This window comes from Haliotis asinina, chromosome 8 (assembly GCF_037392515.1).
Source record: "Haliotis asinina isolate JCU_RB_2024 chromosome 8, JCU_Hal_asi_v2, whole genome shotgun sequence".
Lineage (NCBI taxonomy): Eukaryota > Metazoa > Mollusca > Gastropoda > Lepetellida > Haliotidae > Haliotis > Haliotis asinina.
Genome location: NC_090287.1, coordinates 36,612,336 through 36,635,916, shown reverse-complemented (window position 1 = coordinate 36,635,916; position 23,581 = coordinate 36,612,336). Strand labels below are relative to the sequence as shown.

General features: G+C 38.0%; 2 protein-coding genes across 3 annotated transcripts; one reads left to right on the top strand and one right to left on the bottom strand.

The window, feature by feature from the left end:
* Positions 1-1,559: 1,559 nt before the first annotated feature.
* LOC137294248 (small ribosomal subunit protein uS10m-like) lies at positions 1,560-6,782 on the bottom strand. 2 transcript variants are annotated; one of them, XM_067825249.1, is made up of 7 exons: positions 6,707-6,782; positions 6,510-6,586; positions 5,984-6,071; positions 4,814-4,953; positions 4,093-4,201; positions 2,436-2,525; positions 1,560-1,721 (listed from the first exon to the last, which is right to left on the bottom strand). In XM_067825249.1, exons 1-7 carry the CDS (start codon positions 6,761-6,763, stop codon positions 1,626-1,628), a joined length of 657 nt encoding a protein of 218 aa, XP_067681350.1. In that variant the 5' UTR covers positions 6,764-6,782; the 3' UTR covers positions 1,560-1,625. The 2 variants fall into 2 exon arrangements, with proteins under 2 accessions (XP_067681350.1, XP_067681351.1); XM_067825250.1 differs by having other exon boundaries at positions 6,005-6,071; positions 6,707-6,771.
* Positions 6,783-6,915: 133 nt separating this feature from the next.
* Positions 6,916-20,457, top strand: LOC137294571 (dynein axonemal light chain 1-like). Its single transcript, XM_067825614.1, has 10 exons — positions 6,916-6,993; positions 9,552-9,590; positions 10,280-10,389; positions 12,193-12,248; positions 12,725-12,780; positions 13,583-13,672; positions 14,475-14,528; positions 16,157-16,193; positions 16,973-17,059; positions 19,137-20,457. Exons 1-10 carry the CDS (start codon positions 6,988-6,990, stop codon positions 19,181-19,183), a joined length of 582 nt encoding a protein of 193 aa, XP_067681715.1. The 5' UTR covers positions 6,916-6,987; the 3' UTR covers positions 19,184-20,457.
* The last annotated feature ends 3,124 nt before the right edge of the window (positions 20,458-23,581 follow it).

Below are 23,581 nucleotides of genomic sequence, written 5' to 3'. Positions count from 1 at the left end.
GGTATGTCCTCAGATATATAAAATATGTTCAGAATGGTATTGGAAGAATTCCCCTATAATCAACAGCTAAAGATTTGGATTGCTTGATTTACATTTAGTCAGGCTGTTTTTCAAGGACACCCCCATTATGATCTTTCAAAAACATTGTGTTCAGATATTCAAGTTGGCACTGTTTACAATATATTGGGAGCTCACACTTTGTAGTTTCATACTGCCATTTTATACACACAAATATTTTGCATATTTTGTTTCCTGAAGTTTGTGATGCATTTATTGCAGATTTTGTGTTTTGGGATGATACCCACATAAAAATCGAACAAAATGTTGATCGCGAAGCTAGAACATAGCAAACCAATTTGCTTGAGGTTGACATATGTTATGTAGAAAAATAAAACATAAAAACAGTTGCATTCATATCATCATCCGGATGACGCTCAATACTTTTTGATATCTCCTCATAATCCCATTCTTTTTTCATGCTTCACATGGAGGGGTGACTAACGCCTGGTTGAACAGCTGAATATCACATGTTGAGAGTTACATCTGGTTGTGTCTAGTGTGCCTGTGCTATTCCATCAGCCATTTGTCACCCCACTGTATGAAGTGAGAAAATGGCACAATAATAGTTTCTTAAACGTGTCCATGATCGATAATAGAATGCCAGATTTCAGATGTTGTTGGGTACAGAGGTTTCAGGACCATGTATCTTATTTATGTTTTGTGTACTTGTTCTTATTTAGAGTCATTATATCATTTGTCATTCTCATTTGAACGAGAATGGACTGCTGAATTCTGTGATGCATGTCATCCTATGATCGATGCTCATTTCAACCATGGGATTAACTAACCAATGTTAGTTTCAGACTTCATTATTTATAGACCACTGTCATAACTTGAATATTGCTGAGTGTGGCATCAAAACAATCAATTTTGGTTGAAAAAATGAGCTGACAAGCAGTGAAATTGAATTTCAGTGAACCTCACTCAGATGACAATAGAGTTCTACCTGTCAAAATGTTGCATATTATTTCTTTTCGTACCAAGATTTCTGGGAACAGAGGGTACAAAACTTTACAATTGCTGCTTCAGATTTCCTGCATCCCTAAGTGGGCAGTGGGGAAGCTAAGTGGTTGCTCATCACACCAAAGGCCGGTTTAATTCCCCATATGGGTACAATATGTGACACCTACTTCTGGCGTCCTCGCTGTGATATTGCTGAAATATTTCTTAAAGCAGTGTAAAACCATACTCCCTTGCTCGATGTATCCTCTAAAGTTAGTTTGGAGCATATAATGATTCCCAGGTGCTTAGAAATGCTTAGAAATGATGCATTCAGCATCTGTTCGTCAGCTCCCAAGATTATCCCTCTTTCCATACAAGCTTCCACTCACTGATGGAAAGTGGGCCTGGACGGTGGGCCAGCCTAGTGGTTAGAGCCAAAGGCACAGATTCGATACTCCTCAATGTGTGTAGTCTATTCAGTACTGTAATGAAATATTGCTTAAGTGGTGCAAAATCTAACACAACATATTAATAGTCATTAATTTAGAAAACTAGAATTTAACAATAAATGCATTTTATTAACTATTTTATCACACACTATCACACAAACTGCCTGACGCACATCAACTTTCTTCTGACTGTAACTCTGCAGCGTCTGGTGTTGATGTGGAACCTTTCAGTGGGCTTTGAAGATGATCTGGCAACCTCTCAAGACGTTCCTGAAAATCAAGGTCAAATGTAAGCCAACAATCTACATGCAGATGATGAACAGGATGTTCATATTTGAACTTTGAACACAATTTCAGTATATGTGCAGTAGGTGGAAGACTTTGTGATGTTTACAACTAAGACATGTTAGGAACACCCATGAGCATACGGGCAGTTCAGAATCAGGGATTGAAGAAAAATAGACAGATCCTTTGTCAGGGGAGGCAACTGTGCACAATTTAGTCTGTAATCATTTTCAGGTTACAAGCCTCCTTGACTATGTGCAACAGATGACTAGTCATCCTAAGCAATCACTATTGAATTACAACTCCATTCATTTGCTGAATACTCTCCACCCATTTTCCCACGTTTGATTTCAAGCAGAATTCCTTATGAACAAGAACTTGCCTGAACTACCATACAAAGGAACTGCGTTTAATTGAAAATGATACATTAGTTGGCAATGATTAGGACTACAAAAACAAAGGAGTATTTATGCCCTTGTGTTGCATATGTAAGATGTAACCTTGGAAACAAGATGATTCAGGATGCCAGTATAGCCATAATAATCGCTGTAACTTAAGATCAGTTAGGGAACAGCTGTTTCTAGAACTCTGTCCTTCAAATTGTGTTGGAAAAGCTTGTTACTCTGAAAGATGAAGGATGGTTTACATCAGGGATTGTGTAACTGAAAGTGGAAAACAAGTAAAGTGTCCGGTTTTTACCTTGGTTACTTTCATAGCCATTCCTTCAGGAAGGTTCCTCTGTACATATTCCAGCAGAGTGTCAGCAGTGGAGCCAGTGAGCTTCTGAAGCTGTAGAGTAAAACATCAGTCACCTTTTACTGAAACACTGATTATCAGGACAACCACTGCAGAGGCACCAACTTCTATGATTTTATTGTAGTCACAACAAATGTTAGCCTCAAACTACAATATTATGATTGCAAATTCTGCAAAATTTGAAGGAAGTTCATTAAAATTAGGATATACAGACCAATCATATTTTTGTCAGTTATATACATTTGGGCCAAAAAGAGACATCAAGAGGAAATGTAATGCTGATAATATGGAAATCTGCTGGTAGCGGTAAGTGAAATTAAAGCTTCTCCATTGATAAGTGTCATCTTTATCAGAATTCATCATGATTTTAAGTATTTAGTTGACTACTAATGTTATGGTCAAACTACAAGTTTTGATGCCTGAAACTACTATTTGCAACACGTTTGGGTTGGCATCTCTGTCAGTGACATTCCCATCATTGGGAAGTCTTGGTTAAAACTAATCCCCAAGAATGTCTTCTGGTCATAAGGTGCCACAAGTGGATCGGGTGGTTAACCATAGAGACCTGGTTCCTTGTATATCGTTGTACCATGTATCATTAACAAAAACAACACCCTTCCATAGTGAAATCATCCCCATTGAACTAGAAAGATCAACACTATCACTTCTCTCAACAATTTTCACTGCACCTGGAGACAGAAACAGCAACATCATGGTATATTTTCCATGGTTGAGTCTGGAGCAGACATTCCAGTAATTATTACTGCAAGCAACTATCCACACCATCGGAGAACAATGACTCAATCCACCAAGGCCATAAAGCCAGACCACTGATAAATACTTGTAAAAGACAGCTGGGTATCTCTTGTCACCTGCATGTGTATTGATGAACATATTCCAATATCCAAGAACACTCCAAAGACCATGCCATCTTCACCTTGCTGCAATGATTTTTAATAGTTCAAATCATTATACACCTATCCTCAATATCTCCAGAGTATAAGTTCTGATATATCTATACTAAACCCTGGATGCATCTACAGCCTGATAATTTCATTACCTTCCTTTGCTGGCTCTGCATTCTCACAGTAGCCAATCTGCCAAACCTTTCTTACAAAAGAGCTTGTCAGTGTCAACGAAGATGGCAGTTGCAGCCACAGCCGCGAAGGTTTATTTACAGTGCAACTCAGATTTGGGGGGGAAATCATACAAACAAATTGACAGGTCCCACAACTTTTACAAAATATGCAAGAACTCCTACCTCTTTCAAGGTACCCCTGAATCATTTGTGTTGCCAAGTTTTATCAATCAGATAATTTAAAAAATGAACATGAGTTGTGATTCGTATGCTCAGCTTCCTAGCGTAAACACCTGATTGGATAAAAAGCCAGCAACATGTACCAAATAACTCATCAGTGACGACTACTTCCCTATTACTTAGCAAAATTAGAATTTCCCCACTCACGGCAAGTATACAGATTTACCTCCCTTTGACCATAAGAATCTGACTCTTACACAATTGCTAATATGATCCCTTCTGAACGAAACATTTTGATTCTCTAGAAAATGCTGAACCTAGTTACCTGTCTTGTGTACTAACCTCAAATTGTTTGTAGTGAGTCCTTGTTTCATACTGTACTCGGTGTTTCTTGTAGATATGAACAGACTTGAGGAGTGTTAGCCTTTCGATGTCTTTCTCAGGAGTTTGTCTGAAGATAGAATCATTTTAAGTTAATAAATCTCGACTGTCAGCTTTACAGTTCTGCAGCATCCTATATATAGCAATATTAAAGTGAGCAAGTGTGTATGGTTTTACCACATTCTTGGTAATATACCAGCAATATCACAACAGGGGGAACACCAGAAATGAGCTTCACACGTTGTAGCCTTTGGAGCACTGAACCTCTGTCCTTGATTTGATAAACCAAGAGGATACCCCACAGCCCCTGACAAGCTAAAATATGATTAAGTTTGGAATTTGGCAGCTTTTAGCAATATTCCAGCAATATCACAGAAGGGGACACCAGGAATGGGCTCCACACACTGTACCCATGTGGGGCATGTAACCGGGGTCTTTGGCATGACGAGCTAACACTTTACACACAAAGTTGCCCCACTACCCCAAGTATAAATAAGAATGCCGCAGCACTATATCAGACAGTGTAACCACCAACTTTCCTGTATCTAACTTTTCTGTATTTCTCACGAAAAGGTTCCACTGGTTGGGAGTCACTGATTTGCAACCTTATCCCTTAGTTTGAGACGAATTATCAAATGCATGTAAACATAGCAGTATGATCTCATTATCACTGTATACTTACATATTATGAATCGGAATATCAAGTTCCCGTGCCGCCATCACAAAAAATTTTGTGTAACTGTTGATGATCTCAGGATCATGACCCTTGACTTCAATGATGATTCGCTTGTACAGATCATCTACTTCATCTGTATCCTCAACCTTGAAAAATTAATATATCTTAGAACAGTTTAGCATATGACAGTTTTAGTACAAACTGGTAAGTACATTTGTTAAAGCTGTTACGATTCACTCGCATTCACTGACTCAAACTGCAGCCCTTCATGAATTCAATTCATTATTCGTGGTCACCAGAACAGAATATTATACTGTTTTTCATACGCAAAAGTCAGGCAGTACTGCTGCTTAGTTTCCAGCTTTTCATCTCTGCTCATGCCAAAAAGTCATATTTTTTCGAACATTTTCTGCTTTTTGATGTCTTATCTGTTTTGTAATACATTATTTTAATAAGATAAATTCCAAGATTGATGTACCATTTATTACTTGTATTCAAAGCATTCAGTATGTTGAAGAAAACACTTAATGCTTCAGTTAAAGGTTAAAACCTACACAAAATGATTATGTTAATGTTCACATTTCATATTGCAAGTTGTTATAAATATGCGACTTCATTTAGCAGTTTCTGGTTATACCAGTGCAGGCTCTAAATTACGGGACTTTTGAGGGGACAACAACTCTTGCGATGGTGACAGTCTGTTCCTACATACTACTGCGACCAGCTATTGCAAAATGCATAGTCATTTTTTCTCCTTGAATGCCTCATCTGAAGTCATTTCCAAAATGAGTGTATAGTTTACATGAAACAGAAACAAGTTGAAATAGTTTCAGTCTCTTTTATTATAGATAGTTTTAATAACTGACAAGAAACTTAAAATCTAGATCAAGTAAACAGTTAAAACATAAATTCAATGAATCTGCAAGTCTGCACCCAAGCAATAACAAGACAAAAACAACATAAATATTTAATAAAATTTTGTGATGCACATTTATCAACATAAATCAACTACTAAACTATCAATAGTCACACATGCACACTATTGGTGCATCAAGAGTTTCTACTTTCTACCATCGATTACTTGCTATCCCAGACACAACAATTGCAACCCATCAATAGTTTAATGCATTGTTACAGTCCTATTCAAAATGCTTAAATCAAGCCCTGACAATTCACCTCTGTCTTGATGCACTGGGCCTCTGTTTGTGTCTTGATGCTCTGGGACTCTGCGCTGAAGTGTTTCACTGATGACACATGAGGCAGTCTGCAAGTAAAATGACATTACACAATGAAAAGGTCAGATTGTTATTATTTGAGATTCACTGGGTCTAGGGTTTCGAGTCTATTGGAATCATAGCATTAGATTTGTCGATTCAGATTTGTGATGGGAATGGAATGTTCATCTATACAAAAAGTGACATACTCCACTTGACTCAAAGACTTTAAATAGCTGATGTTGTACTGTTGTACATGCTGAGAAACCCGGAGCCAAGTAATGAGAAGTGCCAGTTTATACTGAGCAGACTTACACCTTTTTGGCAAGACAATCATGGAATCATTTTCTGCACTGACGTACATTCAAACAGAAATGTACCCTAAACAAAGTCAAAAAGAATAATATAGCTGGCGACAAAATCCAAACCAGACGAAGATAATCTTAGCGCATATTTTCGCTTCCATGTTTTCAATACGCTGACAGTACCTTGTACTCCAAACACAACGTTGATGGTGTATCTGTGCGACTCTCTTTGCACATTGAATACATACACTCGGTAAAATCTGAAACCGAAATACAGTCAACTTATGCGTGCGTCAAGCCATAATAACTAACTCATGATAACTAACTGTAAGGATACACGGCCGACATAATTACTGTTACCGGAAAAACGATGTACTTACGCGATTATTTAAAATTTTAGTCTGGAAGATCACCCTTCCCACGGCTCTGGTAGCCATTTTGTTTAGAAGGCATGAGTTTCTGCGAATGTGCTATGAGAACAAAATTGAAAGTTTGTATTTCATCGTGATGGAAATTTGTATATTACAAAATGTCCAACCCATTACAAACATATTTTGGCGAAATAAGAAAATCATAAGAAATTTAGTCGCCGTTTCTGCGGGACCATAACGCATCTAAAATGCCTCGCAGATCGCGTTGCTAAGCTACTCGACGCACAGCGATGGCGGTAGGTGGACGTGTTGACTTCGGCCCTCTTTTTTCTTCCTCAAATGTGTTGTTACTTATGTATATTTGTCCTTTTGTGTCACTGCATACTTGTAACCTGTTCTGATTGATTATTGCTCTTGAAAACAAATGCTTTCCAATGATATTTAGGTCTCAGATGATTCACAATTCCTACTCCACGCTGAAGTATCTCGTCAAAACAATATTGCCTTTATGATGCATGCATATTTTAAAACTAAGTTATTAGGATGTAACAGGTGCAGTCTTCATGAACCCTGCGATATGCCATACTATTTTACTCCTACATATCTGCGTAGGCAATCATTTCGAACCAATAATTTCATGATTAATGATTTACAGATACAAGAAAAGAGAAGGAATAGTGGGGCCGGAATAGTGGCAATTTACATTAATTTCAAAATTCCCCAAATATTAATGCACCCTCTATCCAAAATGGCAGGTCAGTTAAGTTATTTCAACTCATTGACAATTTTGCCTCATTCGATTTTAAAAATGTCAGATTAGATATTTCCCATACGGTTTCATTTAGAAAATACCATTTCAGCAAAGTTTAGTTGCGAGATTTGTTTTCAAGGATGACTGATGATAATGCACTAATCGTCTGTTCACAAAATATTTTATTAGAAGTTGAAAAGTCATGGTGAAACATTAATTGACTTAGCTTCCAAGAACCGTGGCAGTTATGCCACAAATGACAAGTTACAATATTGAATTTGGACTTCATGGTCAAGACCATGATGAAATATATATCCATGAGCATTAATCACCCAATAACACTCTTTTTAAGATGAGTACGAAGATGCATGTTGGCGCATATGCTTTGAAAAACACAATTACACAGATTAAAATATTACTTTAACATCTGGGTCTCACAACTTGTACATCATGGGCTTCCATGCCTTTCTTTTGTATAACTCACTGGCCTCATCAGCTTACTGCCTAGCCAGTTATGTTGATTATGTTATTTCCTTGTTACATTGTTACATTCAATATAATCATATACATGCAATTTTGTATTATGCTTCACTTTGTTTGTGACAGTCGTATTGTAAATATGGGACACAAGGGAAAGAGCAGTCATAAGACCTTTACAAAAGAAATTTTGTGGACAGTACAAAACTGACGAAAAGTATTCGTCTTTTATGTATTCTTGTAATTTTGACTGATTAAAAAAAATCTGTAACAGGGGTAAAGAGGAGCTGAAAATAATGAAGAGTGAAGTAGAACCATTTTTAGAATATACATTATGCATGAGTCATTTGGGATAATTTAGATGACTCCGATCAGCACGAACAGTGGTCCATCCCTGTGTGATGAATATAATATGTATCATGAACATTGGGTAACGAATACGAATAATTATTCAGGAACATATTATTGTAGTTAAGTGGCTCATGCACTATATGGAACCCCCATGTTTACTGTTAATTTGTTGTAGTAATAACTAGTGATCTGACACAACCTCAAATTTGGTATGTATTAGACTAATAGTTGTAGTCCACAGTACCATATGCAGCCATTGCAAACTAACATGACGTGCACTACTGCAATGCTAGTACATATTCCATTCTTGCATATCTCACTTTAATAAGGGCTGCAGTAAAGCATGCTCAGATTAAAAAAAATAAATATTCATATTTGGTTCTGGTGTACACAAATAACGAATTGTGTTCATGAAGAGCTGCAGTTCGATTCACCGAATATGTTACAGCATTTTCAAAAGAGCCAGCTATTACCATTTTATTATTGACTGAGCTCTCACTGTTCAAAAGTTGAAACCTCAGGTACTGCCGACACATTTGATGAATATGCCTTCACTTTTCTCTGGCAGTTATTAAGAAACTGATATTCGTGGTATACTTCAAGGTGAAACCAATGTTCTCGTCATTCTTCATGTTGTTCATGCTGCAAAACATGGCCATGAAAAGATTATGTTACAAGCAATAGCTGCTGATGTTGTAATGCTTGCAAGAACATTCAAAACATGCCATCCCGCCAACACATACATCTCTTGTACAGCTTGCATCTCTTGTTCAATCATTCCAGTGGCTCGCCTTCTTTATTATCCTTTTGCCATGGCATAGAGAAATGCAAGCAGATTCTACCATTAATTTGTGTTTTTCTGACCTCTTAATAATTTAGATGACAATGATCTGAGGTTTAGAGCCACACTTTAGGGTACGTTTTATGCCTTTTTTCCATGAACTTCTTGAAAGCATGAAAAACACCAGCAAAACAAAAGCTACCAACAGGGCCCTGTTTGTGTTATGGGTTAAGTGTATTGCTAGGAATATTAAAATGCATGTTAAGATTTCTGTCATTTATATCAACAAATGTGTTGATCACACTAACTTTTGCCTGTGTGTATATAAGGGTGTTGACAATTATGCAGCCTAGTCTGGATGTATTCAGTTTTTATCATGTTTTGGTAAATTACAGAGGTGAGAAAAATGATCATGAATAATGAACTAAATTCATGCAGGTATGATTCACTGAATGCCTAGCAGCCCCAGTAAAGTTATGAATTTCTTTGTTCAGGCAAAAGGCACAACGATCAAGGAGGCACTTGCTAAGTGGGTGAGTAGAACTTTTGCATTTTATTGCTTTAACTGCTGACCAATAGTTGTATAAATACCTTCAGTTATGAAGAATGTATCAAAGTTATTTCTGCAGAATATTGAACACAAGATATCTGGTTTTAAGAAGGTTTTATGAAACGTTATGAAACCCATGTCAGATCAGTGACTCACCTTGCTTTATATACATTTCCAGTATTTACAAATAATATGATCTCTGTTCAAATGTGGCATTATGCTGCATATAGTTCAGTGTTCACGAATAGTGTCTGACCTTCTGACAAATCCGGCAGATTTGCCAACGGTCAGACAGAAGTCCCCAACCTGCTGGCCCCAGTGTCTGACTGATTATATCACAGTAACTTTGTGTCAAGTTGTTATTTGTGGCATGTGACATTTGTTCACTGTTTCTAAATTTATGTTTATAATGTTTGTCATTATATAATGATAAAAATTTCAAAGTCAATGATGAGAAATGTTGAATCTGAAATGTGTGTTTAATTTTATTCTGTGAGTCCTGTGAATTTTCAGTGGGTCAGACAGACATCTGAAGCTTACAGGACCCAGTGTCCTGTTACTGTGAAACACCATTCGTTAACACTGATAGTTTTGTCTCAAATATTTTATTCTTAATGGTCATTTTAGATTTTTCATTATTATGGTTATGACATGTTGCGTTGGTTATTTCAGGAGGAGAAAAATGAACAAAAGGCCTCAGAGGCACAGGAGGTGAAGTTGTATGGACAGATGCCACCCATCGAGAAAATGGATGCTTCTCTGTCCACCCTAACCTGCTGTTCGTAAGTAAAACCAGTTTGCAGAATAGCTGCATGAAATTATGCAGATCGGATAAGGTGGCGTGCACATATATGTGACTATTCCAGCTATATGGCGGCACAGTCTGTAAATAATTGAGTCTGGACCAGATGATCCAGTGATCAATCAGTGAGCATTGCTCTACACCTTTGGGATACGATGACGTGTGTCAACCAAGTCCTGAATGTTGATATTGTACGAGTGAGAGCAAGGGATATAGCGATATATAGGCACAAGTGTTGTAAACATAGTATGATATGGGTATAGATATAATATTTTATTTATTACCGTTGTCAAATAGAGGTAAATCAACCCAATTCTACTTTCAAACAATTACACTGGCTACCCGCCGTCACCGCATGTAGAACACAAAGTCATAGAAGAAACATGACATGATGTCATGTCACCGTGACAAAGTTTTATTTTGACCTATGACATTGTATGAAGAATATGAACCCTGATATTTTTGGGTAATAAAATGCAGTCATATTACAGATCCATTTAAATAAATGCTACTTTCTGTCAAAATGGTAGTATTTCATAAGCTTCCAGAAGGATAGGATAAATCTAAATCTGGTCATACATGTTTGCATTAGGGTTTTGAAACTTCTGTCATAAATGAATAACATTAACAATTATTTTAGACATTGTAAACATAAAAAAAAGATTGGCTATATTAAATATACAGACCTTTGTCATATTTGTTTCCTGAAAGGTCTTTTACTAACTGTTTTTCCACAGTTGTTAATACATCAGGTGTAATATGAGTAACTGACATGCTTGTTGGAAGAGGCAACTTGCAGGATTGGGTGGTCAGGCCCACTGACTTGGATAACATGTCATCGTATCCTATTTGTGTTGGTACTCATGCTGTTGTATACTGGATCGTCTGGTCCAGACTTGATTGTTTACACCATGCCACAAGATAGCTGTAATGTTGTTGAGTGTGGCATAAAACTAACTCTCTCACTCATTAAGTCAGCAACTGGAAGTGTTGTTGTAATACTCTAACACATATTATAAGTTGTTCACTGGTCACGAGGGGGCCATGGGCTCATGTACCCTCGAGGTCTGCTTTAAAATGTTCCCCTTGCCCTGCGGGCTCATGGAACATAAACAGACGTCGAGGGTACATAAGCCCATGGCCCTGTCGTGACCAGTGAAAAACGTATTTATCTTACCGTACACCTGAATTTTAATTTTGAACTGTTTGAAGCACTTCTGTTGAATCCAGGTCGAATCACCATTTTACAGATGACACAAGGTGAACAGATTTAGAGTTATCTCCCTTCCATCGATTTTCAATCACAAAACATCGCTAATTTCCGTGCTTGATGCATGATTCAATGTTATTTGAAATAAGAAAGAACTACCATGAAGCACCAGAGGAGTTTGGAATTCCCAGCGATGTACACTGAAAATAATACATCGCCTGTAAGCGGGGTACATTTAAAAATTAATAGAATAAAGCTTAGCCAATCAGAAAGCAACATTCATGTGTGAGGTAAGATAAATATTTATGTTCATTAACAAATTAATCAAATAGTAGAAATACGAAAAGCATCTCTTTCAGTTTATTTGACGATGAACATGTTTTCTCACCAGGACGGGTGATGAGGTAGCCTAGTGGTTAAAGTGTTGCTTGTTACGCCGAAGTCATGGATCAATTCCTCATAAGGGAACAGTGTGCGAAGCCCATTTCTGATGCCCCTGATATTGCTGGAATATTGCTAGAGCCAGCGCAAAACAATACTCACTCATTCTGACCAGACCTTTATATTTTTCAGAAAACTCAGCTTATCCACAAACTGTATTGAGAAGATTGCAAATCTTAATGGACTGAGTAAGTTAACACTGACTTTGTGATATCAAAGGAATATTTCATACAGAAGTGACTTGTGAAGGTCTGGGGTAGAAAAGGCCTTCAGCACCCAGCTTGCCATAAAAGGCCACCATGCTTGTCGTGAGAGGTGACTTACAGGATCGAGCGGTCAGGCTTGCTGACTTGACTGACACGTGTCATCAGTTCCCAGTTGCACAGATTGATGTTCATGCTGTTGATCACTGGATTGTCTGATCCAGGATCGATTATTTAGGGACCGCGGCCATATAGCTGGAATATTGCTGCCTGTGGCTTTAAACTAAACTGACTGAGTCACTCACTCTTACAGAAGTTTAAAACAACAAACAATCAAATAATATGAAATGTGGAAATAGAAACTGATCCTATTTGAGCTCTGGTGTGTAGGATGGCTAGACTTAATTGAAATATGACTGTTTGCTCCTACATTTTCTGAAATGTCTTTATTTTTATTTCAGAACACCTGCAAATTTTATCACTTGGAAGAAATAACATCAAAAGCTTGACAGGTTTGGTATGTATCTTCATGTTCTGTAGCTGTTGTTGCTTCTTGCTAAATTGTTCGCATGTCTTTTCTCCTGAAGTTGTATTCTGGCATTATTTTTATGAGGTTATTGTCGAATATGTGAACTAGTACAAGCTTTAACTTAAAACACTCGATCTGAAGAACAGGAACTATAATAGGTTACAGACTAGTGGCTTAGTTTTGAGAGATGAGAGGTCCTGTACCAGAATGACATCCTCAAGGAAACCTCAACACTGCTTATATCCCCACCATCTGTTCTTCCTTATGCATGGTCTCTGCAACCCTGTCCAATGTCTGTTCATCTCTGTACACTGTCTGTGCTTCCCTCACTGTGCATGATTTATGCTGGTCCTGTGGACCCTATCTAGTAAAAGTTCATCATGACGACTAAATGATTAGGTTGCAGTGGTTCTGGTAGCCAGTGAATTTTGTATTGATAGTTAAGTAAATCTACGAATGTTATTTTGGACCAGTGAAGTTCAGACAGGATGGCTATCATTGCCCAATTGCTGGTCCTGGGGTCTAGTGGGAAATTTTTAATAGTTTCTTTCCCTAATCCCCATCCACTATCTGTTCCTCCATGTCCACTGTCTGTTCACCCTTGTCCCCTAACCATCCATATCCACTACCTGTTCATCCTTGTCCACTATCTGTTCATCCTTTTTCAACCATAGTCACTATCCATGCATCCCTATCAGTGCATTGCAGGGCAATATCTGTTTATCCCTGTCAACCATCTATCTACCTCTGTGCACTGTTTGAGTAAAGTCATTCTTTTTGCCACCAACAGGAAGCAGTGGGAGACACTCTTCAAGAACTCTGGATATCATACAATCTCATCGAGAAACTCAAAGGCATCAATGTTTTGAAAAAGTTAAAGGTCAGTAAAGCACCCTGTCCACCCATTGTCAGGTATACATCTATACCTCAGATTTGTTGTTTTTGGCATGTAAATTAACTGTGTTATTGATTTGATTTCTTATGCTGAATGTGACGTTTTCAGCTCATCAGTTGGTTAAATGTATTGAAAGAATACCTTCCAGACAAGTAATTTTATGAAAATGAAATCTTGTATTGAAGTCAAGGACTATATAGTTCACGCTATAGTTGATCTTATCTACATGCATGCTCAAAGCTCTGTGTTTTCCTCAATCATTGGATGTCAATCTGAATGGCACATCATATTTTTCAATCTCAACTTCTTGGGGATCACTCAACTCTTGCAGCCATTTAGGCACGCCAAGTTAATGTGGCTTTCCCATCCTTACAAGGTACCCATTCACAGCTGGGTGGACGGGAAACAGTACTTCATGTGGCCACCATCTGGTCATTTATCCACAGATAATGTTGATGCCTTTATCAACAGATATGTGGATGCAGTTGTCAGTGTTATATACTCTATATTAGAGGTTTTTACAACACTGAAAGAGTGTGCACACGAACTTGACTCCAACATTTTTACACCCAGTCACAGGTGGGCTAGAGCATGGCTCCTTAAAGTACCTGGATCACTAGCCTGGCACTGTAGACAGCTCATCCACCATAACTCCCATATCATAATATAAGCAGCAACGTAATAGTCCAATCCTGTTTTAGGAAGTTTTTCGTCAATGAAATAACTAACCCTGTTGTGTCCACATGACACTGGTAATTGTTGACCTAGCAAATGTTTATGATTTCAGGTGTTGTATCTCTCAAACAATCTTGTGAAGGATTGGGGAGAATTTGGCAAACTGGTAAGTATGAATAATGTTTGAGTGTTCTCATATGTAGTTGGTAGTATTCAACGTGTTCACTGAACATCTGGTGTTAGTCTTTTTTTTACCTATATTATTTAGGAGATGCACATCTGTGCTTCAGATGTAGAGTTAGGCTATCAGTATTTTCCCCTGATCTACATTCAGAAACACAGCATGCGCATCTCCTAAACAATACAGGTGGAATGAAAAGAAACATGAAAGGGTTATCTGTAGATTTAAACCTGTGAAGAATCTTGTTAAAATTGATCTTCAGTACCTCATGCTACTCGTAAGAGGCAACTAACAGGATTGGGTAATCAGGCATGTTGACTTATTTGAAACATTTCATCTTATCCCATTTGTATAGATTGACTCTCATGCTGTTGATCACTGGATTGTCAGGCTCAATTATTTACAGTTGCTGCCATATAGCTGGAATGTAGCTTAGAGCTGCGTGAAACTAAACTCATGCACCTGTAGATTTGACCACTCTAAAACTCTGAATTGGGACCTGACTTTGTAGAACAGGAGAGAATAAGTTTAGTTTTATGCCACTTTCAGCAATATTCCAGCAATATTATGGTGGGGGACTCCATAAATGGGCTCACACATTGTAATTTGTACCCATGTGGAGAGTCAAACTTGGGTTTTCACGAAGACAAACATTTTAACCACTACCACCCCTGTACAACAGGAAGAGTAGATGTTGGTAAGTGAAGTTGCACGAGTTGTAATCATAGTGTAGATGATTGTTCTGAATGATAGAATCATCTACATCTGCCTTGAAACAAATTATGATGGTGTGTAAGTTCATGCCATTATTCATGTCAAATCCATGACATATATCAGACATCGAAACCATGTTGCATGTTCACTGTGATGCAAAACATGTTATACTCTAATTAGAAAAAACAACAAACATATTTTTACTCACTGAAATAAACTTGAAATACAATCGCTTTGATGATTTTCTATCATGTTTTCAATACAATCCTCACTGTTATTCACATTTTAAAAATTGTAGGGACCACAACTACATGTCATAACTGATAATTATACACTCAGTTATAATTGTTCCCTCACTGGAACCAAAGAAATGCATTTTAATGAATCATAGAGTAACATCATGTTGAAAAACTCTTTGTACACAGATAGTGGACAGAGACGCACCTATATTGAACAGGGAGTACTGGGGAAGAAACTACAACTGTATGTGTATTCATAATTTCCCACTTGACCACAAGACCAGTTAGTGGACAGTAATTAGTGGTCCTGTCTGAACTTCACTGGTCCAAACTAACATTCGTAGATTTACTTGACTATCGGGCAGACAAAATTCAATGGCCACCAGGACCTGTGCAAACTTACTATTTAGTGGTCCTGATGAATTTTACTAGACAGGGGACACAGAACCAGTGCAAATTTCGCATACTGAGAGTAAGATGTTGCAAAGAGTATACTGGCAACATTGGAACAGTATTAACCTGGGGAGTCAGGGAGTTGCGCTGTTGCTGGAATTCATAAAAAGTTGGATGTTTCCTTTCATACTGTTTGCTTTGGCTTTGAGTATGTAATTCAGAAGCTATGAGTCAGTAAGGAAGTTCATCGTATTCTATTAATTTCAGAGTGACCTCCCTTGTCTCGAGGATCTTTTGATGGTTGGTGAGTAAAATGTTTTATTGGGCCCAACAAACAATGCTGGGCAAGTGGACAGATGCTGGAAAAATTTGATCATTGCCAGCATTTACCTCAAATTTCATGGAAGACTTATTTAGCAAGTAGGACCAACAGGAAGAGTTTTTTATGGGTAGACAAACTAATGAATGCAACTTTTTGGTAACATATATGTTGCAATAAAGATGTCTACCCATAGTAAATCATTCCTGTTCAAGACTAGGGCTATAAATTGTGACTTTGCATGAATGTGATGACTTGACAAATTTACTGGGGAAATTGTCATGATATTGTCCATCCAATAATTTGTGACAATTAAAGTTCATTTGTGTGCACATGAGAACTATGAATTGCATTTTGGTTCCTAATTGGGAGTAGTCTATTAAATGTCAATACTGTACACAACAATGAATACTTTGTACAATACAATAGCCGGTGTGTGCTATTTTTACACCCATCACTGGAGATTATCGTGTTATGTGTACATGCTGATCAACACAAACAGATCTTTTGAAATATCTGAAAATAATAAACAGTCCTTCAACAGTGTAAATAGGTAGTTGGGTAAATGGGTGTCCATACCATTTGCTCATCGTGCCCACTGCAAGGTCGGTCTTTGCCTTTGACAGAATAATTTAGGAGTCATCATGACATCCTGATGTCATGAGAGGGAGTAATAGACATGTTTTGGGGAGTCAAAACACACATGTTCTTTGTGTCATGGCAAACACTGCAAGTTTAAACTTGAGAGAATTTTCCATTTTTAGGGAATCCCCTTGAAGAGAAGCATTCTGCTGAAGGAGATTGGAGGGACTTGGCATCAAAGAGGCTGCCCAAACTGAAGAAACTGGATGGTGAGTATTGCTTGCTCATCAAAATCATCTGCAAAAAGTCATCTGAGCTCTGGTAACCCATCCTTGATAATCTCCTTGGTATATGTTCTGATAAATTTCCACTAGTACCCTGGTTACATCTACGGTTAGTTCCCTTTGTTGGGTCCGCTGTCTCCAATAAGCCATTCCAACCAAGCTTGCCAGTGTCAACAAAGATGGCAGCTGCAGCCGTAATGGTTTGGTCTCTGTGCGACTCAGACTTAGCGGAAAAGATCATGCAGACAAATGGACAGGTCTGAAACCTTAAGAAAATATGTGCAAGAAACCCTCTAGCTCTTAACATTACTATTTACCGAAAATGTGGAAAAGATTTAGGATAGAAGCCTTGTGGTTGGTAGGCTCAACTTCCCAGCATAGACACCTGATTGGATAAAAATCTGGCAAAGGGAGGTAATAAATTTTCAGGCTGAGCCGTTGATGCATCCAGGATACTAATGGATATTTAATGATATGTGTACCCTGGAAATAATTGAGGATGCTGGTAACCCAGTTTCTTGGATAGGCCTAGGTATTGATTTTGATCACAGAGACTGATGATTGTTAGCTAATTATTGATCGAATTTCAATGATTATCCAAGATGCAACTTTGAAAAAAATGCCTAAAAATGTCTGAAAGACGTAAATATATTTCACATCACTGGCAAGTGATGACATGTTTGTCTTGGATTATCAGCAAAACAGCATCCATAGTTTAGATGTAGCAGACCATGAATAAAGTCCTGAAATTGCATATTGTAGGAGAAAATCATAAAATTTTTCTATTACAAAAGCAAATGTACGATATTATCAATAACACAATTTTCACATCGATATTCATCAATAAAATTTTGTTATCAACAATATTTCCAATTATTGATCAGTTTAGTCAGACCTATTCTCGGATTCGTCTCCTGAGATTTGCTGAGATGATCATAATTCCTGTACTTTGCCAGTCACAGTACAGTGTCTGCTGTGTGACTCTGGTTCAATGGACCCATGAAGTTCAGTTACAATTGATCTTCAGTAAGTCATGCCACCATATAGCTGGAATATTGCTGAGTGCGGCATAAAACTAAACTCACTCATTCCCAGCAACCTCAGTTGTTCATAGCATAGGTAACAGTGGAGTAGGTGGTTGGACTTGGTGACAATATGATTATCTGGACCTGGAGCAGATTATTTAGAGACTGTCATTTTTTAACTGGAGTGCAGTGTTAAATATTACACATGTTTAGACCCTCTGAAGGGTACATATGAAGTGAGTACACTGTGATGGAAAACTTATTTATCTTTCCCTGTTGAAAACATTGTTATGCTATGAAACACATATCATGATTGTGTGACATATGATGTTTGGATTATTTCCCTTTGATAACATTTATAACTGTTTCTGTCCGGAGACACTTTGAGAGGTGTACATGATTTCTCATTACAAAATGTTTGCAATGCTTTGGACGCAATGTTTTCTTCTGTTTATATGAAAATATAAATACCTATTCCTCTAGGTATACCTAAAAGGGCAGATCATTGTTTTTTCTTGGATCAATTTATATTTTTCATTTCCAGTTGGAAAGAAAAGGATAATTTCCAAGAAGGAAACACAATAAGAACTATTTGAAAAATAAGTGTTATTTTAAATGTCAGATGCAAAATACAAGAAATATAGCCATTTTTGGACTTACCTGAAATGTTTGGGTGACTTGCCTGTAATACAGTCATACACTGGCTCAGTGTGTTCTTAGAAGATTCCGAGTTAGAATTGGTCAACAGCAAACCATGCCCATTGTAAGTGGCGGTCAGATCAAGTGGTCAGACTTGCTGACTTGGATAACGTGTCATCCTATCTCAATTGCCAAGATCATTGCCCTGCTGTTAATCACTGGATTGTCTGGTCCCAACTCTGTAATTTACAGACTACCACCATATAACTGGAATATTGTTTGGGTGCGGCTTTAAATAGCGAACCAACTAAACAACAATTGCTCTGATCTGATATTTGATTAGTGATGCATCTGAGATATCTGCCACTGAGGCTACATTTGAGACCATCTGTTTGTAGGTGTTCCTGTGATTCGGGATGAAGAAGGAGGAGAAGATGAAGGCTGAAGAAAACCTCTGTCATACTGCCCCAGCTACAACACTGTGATTGATGCTCAAAATTTTGTCCAAGATTTCACTCCTGAAATTAAGATATTAGGACACTGTCATAGATGGAAAAACCTCATTCATTTGGCAAAGAAGAGTGACATCTATAAATATATTTTTTTTAAAAATGAACCCATTCAATTGTTTACTGTTGCATTGCTTACTGATAGCTGATTATGTGCAAACAAACAGCTTAAGGTGGTCTAAAGTCATATTATGTCAACAACTTGTGCAAATTCCTTTATGATTTGCTTGAATTATTGCTCCTCAGTGCATACATATTCATGTATTATGTTCAGCTTTACCAGTATTGTATATTTCGTGTGCCAACATTCCAGACTCTTCACAAACAGGTTGAGACTAAAACTTCTTATATGTCATGCACCTCAGGACAATATCTGTTGAGAGATACTGAGTATGTTAGTCTGAGGTTTCCTTTGGACTTAGGTTGTACTCTGTACAGGACATTGTAAATATCATATTTCTGTTAATTTATATCAATGTATGTTCCTTTAGACAGCATAAAAAAAATTAAATGTTTCTCAGGCACATTTTTTTCCAAAAGTGACGAGGGTAGTGTGACTTTTTAAAATAAATTTTTAAAGAAAAATGTGATGAGGGAGGAACACATTTTTATTTTTTTCTCTCTCAGAAACACGGCTTGGGAAGTTTAGCCACATGTTGAGGAGTTGATGATTCAGTCATACTCGTTCTTACAGACACTCACCCTTATTGTGGACAAATGGATCTGGATGTGGCAAAGTCAAAATTAGTTCTTTTAATGGCATAAAAGATATGCGCCTATGCCCGAGATACATTTCACTTTTTTATATCTAGCTTTAGGGCCAGTGTTGTATTAATTGTTACCATATTCCATGTCTTACTTGACACTGGATGCTTGGTTTCATATCAAAGTTACAATGTATCTCAACATGAGACATGTAATTGTGTTGAGAGAACATTCTTGGAGTTGCACCCTCTTACCTGAGCGGGTGGTTGTTGGATATTTTGGGGTATTTTGGAGTATTATTCTATTATACTTTGGTATTGATAAAATTGAGCCTTTAAGTTGTGTCATCATTGTTATTCATTAATCCAGAACTTTGCTATCCATGTTAAAAGACCTGATGGAATGTGTATGTAAGTGAGCATGTATTTTTAACCAACTGTCTTACTTTTCCAGGATGTATGTTATTTTGCATTTCCATCCTAATAAATCATTTTATGTTCTTGGATTTGGCTCCTTGATTAATTTTTTTTTATTCAAGTACAGGAGCTGCGGACAGTACAGACCCACATAACTAAATTATACATCATATCATACAAGAAAAATTGCCATTTTTTAACATATTCGAAATGTATGGGTGTCGTGTCTGTGATACAATTATACACTGGCTCTGTGCGTCTGGGTTGGAATAGGTCCCATGCTTGTTGGAAGAGAAGACTAACAGGATCGGGTGGCCAGGCTTGCTGACTTGGTTGACAAATGTCATCTTGTCCCAGTTGCACTGGATTGTCTGGTCCATTTATTTACCTACGGCGGCCATATTGCCGGAATATTGCGGAGTGCAAATAAACTCACTCACTCACCCCGTGACAAGGTGTTGCCATTTGTTCCCAGATTTGGACCTTGTTTTGTGTTTCAGGATAAACAACGTATGGGCACACAATACTCGCATTGTTACTATTATTACTGAGCACTTCTAACTGGAAAACCAAAACTTCTTCTCATGGCCGACCACATGCAAATCACAGCGGAAATAGAGTTGCGCAACAGAGAAAAAAGACCAGTCTTTATAATGGACAAATGATGGCCACGCACTTCCCTCGCTTCCGTTCGAAATTATATTTAATGCAAAATGAAATATCGCCAATATATGTCGTTCCACCGTACGTAGCAGGAGCCAAGATTGACCTGAGTACACGAGGGTTGGTCAAAAGGTTCTAAGCTAACATAACTTCTGGACTGGTATCACCAACTAATCTTTGGAGTGTTTCCGACATTGTGTTCTTCATCAGCATTTCCAGTTGTTTTATTCAAATAGATCAACTAGTTCGCAAGCAACAGGCATACGAGTACAGCAGATTTGAGCTCGTCATTTCCTGCATAGCGTTTTCCTCGGAGATGTTCCTTCAATATAGGTAATAGGTGAAAGTTGCTTGGGGCCAGGTGAGGTGAATATGAAGGATGAGGAAGTTCTTCGAAGCCACATTGATGTACTGCAGACTTTGCCAAGAGGTGAGAGACGAAGCATTGACATGGAAAATCGGAACTTTAGCCCTCACGTTGCACTAAAAAAATAATCATATCTGGGTATACCCACCAAAAGGCACAGTTGGGGATCATGCTTGATATGTGAACCAAGCCTTGTGAAGCTTTCATGTGTAGTTTAGGAGATCTGCCCCGGACAAGATGACATCCTCACAGTCAAAGCTTAGGCATGTCTCCATGGAAACATCAAAATCTAAGATTCATATCTGGGTCTAAAAACCAAAAGGCGCATCTAGGGATCAGGCTTGATATGTGTACCAAGCGTGATGAAGCTAGCATGTATAGGTTAAGAGATGTGCGCCGGATAAAGTGTAATGGACGGACTGACGGAACTCGTTTCAATGTTCTATATGAAATACGAAAATGGGATTTGAATGTTTGGAGTCCATTGTCTCCAAATTAAGTGACAACGAGCACGCTGACCACCATCGGTATTGTCAATACCAGACTGTTTTATCTCCAGATCATATGATTAAACAATCATCAGTGATTGGTCCATTGCTGAGAACAGCGTGGTCCTTACAGAAACATTGATTTAGAGGAGGTAAAACAATTTAGAAATCTGAAAATGATACTTCTAGTGCATATTTTCTTTAGAATCTTAACCTGAACCTAGATTAGCGCCTCAGTGTTAGTAACTCGGGTTCTTTTTCATGAAAAAAGTGGACTTGGAACACCCTGGTGGTGTTAAGATGGCGAGGTGATTACAAGTTCCAAAGCGCGCATGACAAATATTTAGATAACAATGGTATATACGACTTCAGTGATAGTATTGGCATATGAGGAATATGCTTTTGGACCGCTCCAGTGTTGAAAACAATGACCAATCAGAGCTCTTTAACCTGATATTCCAGCCACGGCGAAGCAATAAGACAACCAGTTGTAATTTAATCACCCATTTTACTCAAAGGTTTGATTTCATACAGATGTGGAATATTGATTGACACTAAGTCTTACTAAGTGAAACATCAGCTTGAAAGCAATACCTCAAAGAATATTATTTGGTGGTGCTTTAAGCCAATGAAACAAATGCTCACATTCGCGAGTAGACATGTTCCTGGTTATCAAAGGAAAAGCAAAACTGCATTGTAAAATGTCCATTCACTGAACCGCGCCCTAACAACCCTTTCCTTGTCTGTCATTCCACCCACTCACCCATACACCCATGCATCCATGCATTCATGCACTCATCCACAACTGCAAAGTGATGGTAAAATCAACGGTGCGCTGCCAATTGTCGAACCACTGAACCCTGTCCTACAAACCCTTCCTCTGTCGCTCCATCCACCCATCCACCCATTCACGCATACATGCATACATGCATATAAACTGTAAAGCAAAGGTAGACTAATAGTGCGATGTTGCTGTCCATCCCTGAACCCTATCCTACAAACCCTTCCCCTGTCACTCCACCCACCCATCCTCTTTTGCGTACATTCATCCATAAACATAATATAACCGAATATAAAAGCTACAGGACGGAACACACCTATTTGCTGGATATCCTGTAACAATTGTTTTGTGGCTTAATATTAATGGCTTAGTGCAACAAAGCCAGGAGATCACTGCTGACAGTTTAGCATCTTGGTGGCTCCGGGTAGTGGCAGAAATACTTCAGACATCGCCGTGGGCAACCGCTGGAACTGTTTACAAGTAACAAAACCCACAAAATGTTATTTTGTCTCAAGGATCAACCCATGGAACAGGGTCTGTTGTTTTATTCAGCAAAAGCCTTCGTACCACGCAAAACCAGTCTCTCTCTCAAACAGAGGGACGCGTCTGCATGGCGTGATGTACGGTAGCCTATGTGAGCCACTGTAGGGTTCATGTACATTATCTTGTAAATGGGTTTGTCTACACCTAAATCGTGACAAATGTTGTCAAAAATGAAAGTATTATGTTTTCACTACTTACTGTTATTTAATCTGGTCACCTGCTTTGTGTGGCTTCCGAGTTACAATGTGTTTTCAATGTGTGTCATGCAAAATGCTTTCGGTCTTGACGACAAAACAGAGAGAACATCCTGAATGTATCAGTATTTTTACTCTGCTTTGCATAAATGTGAATATTATTTCCAGGATTATATC

Bases quoted from the DNA above. Each gene is read 5' to 3' on its own strand.
- LOC137294248 (XM_067825249.1), bottom strand. From the start codon at position 6,763: ATGGCTACCAGAGCCGTGGGAAGGGTGATCTTCCAGACTAAAATTTTA. The intron at 6,587-6,706 runs GTAAGTACATCG...TTTCGGTTTCAG, and splicing joins CTAAAATTTTAAATAATCGC to ATTTTACCGAGTGTATGTAT. The intron at 6,072-6,509 runs GTACTGTCAGCG...TTTTACTTGCAG, and splicing joins CGTTGTGTTTGGAGTACAAG to ACTGCCTCATGTGTCATCAG.
- LOC137294571 (XM_067825614.1), top strand. The intron at 14,529-16,156 runs GTAAGTATGAAT...TATTAATTTCAG, and splicing joins GGGGAGAATTTGGCAAACTG to AGTGACCTCCCTTGTCTCGA. The intron at 16,194-16,972 runs GTGAGTAAAATG...TTCCATTTTTAG, and splicing joins CGAGGATCTTTTGATGGTTG to GGAATCCCCTTGAAGAGAAG.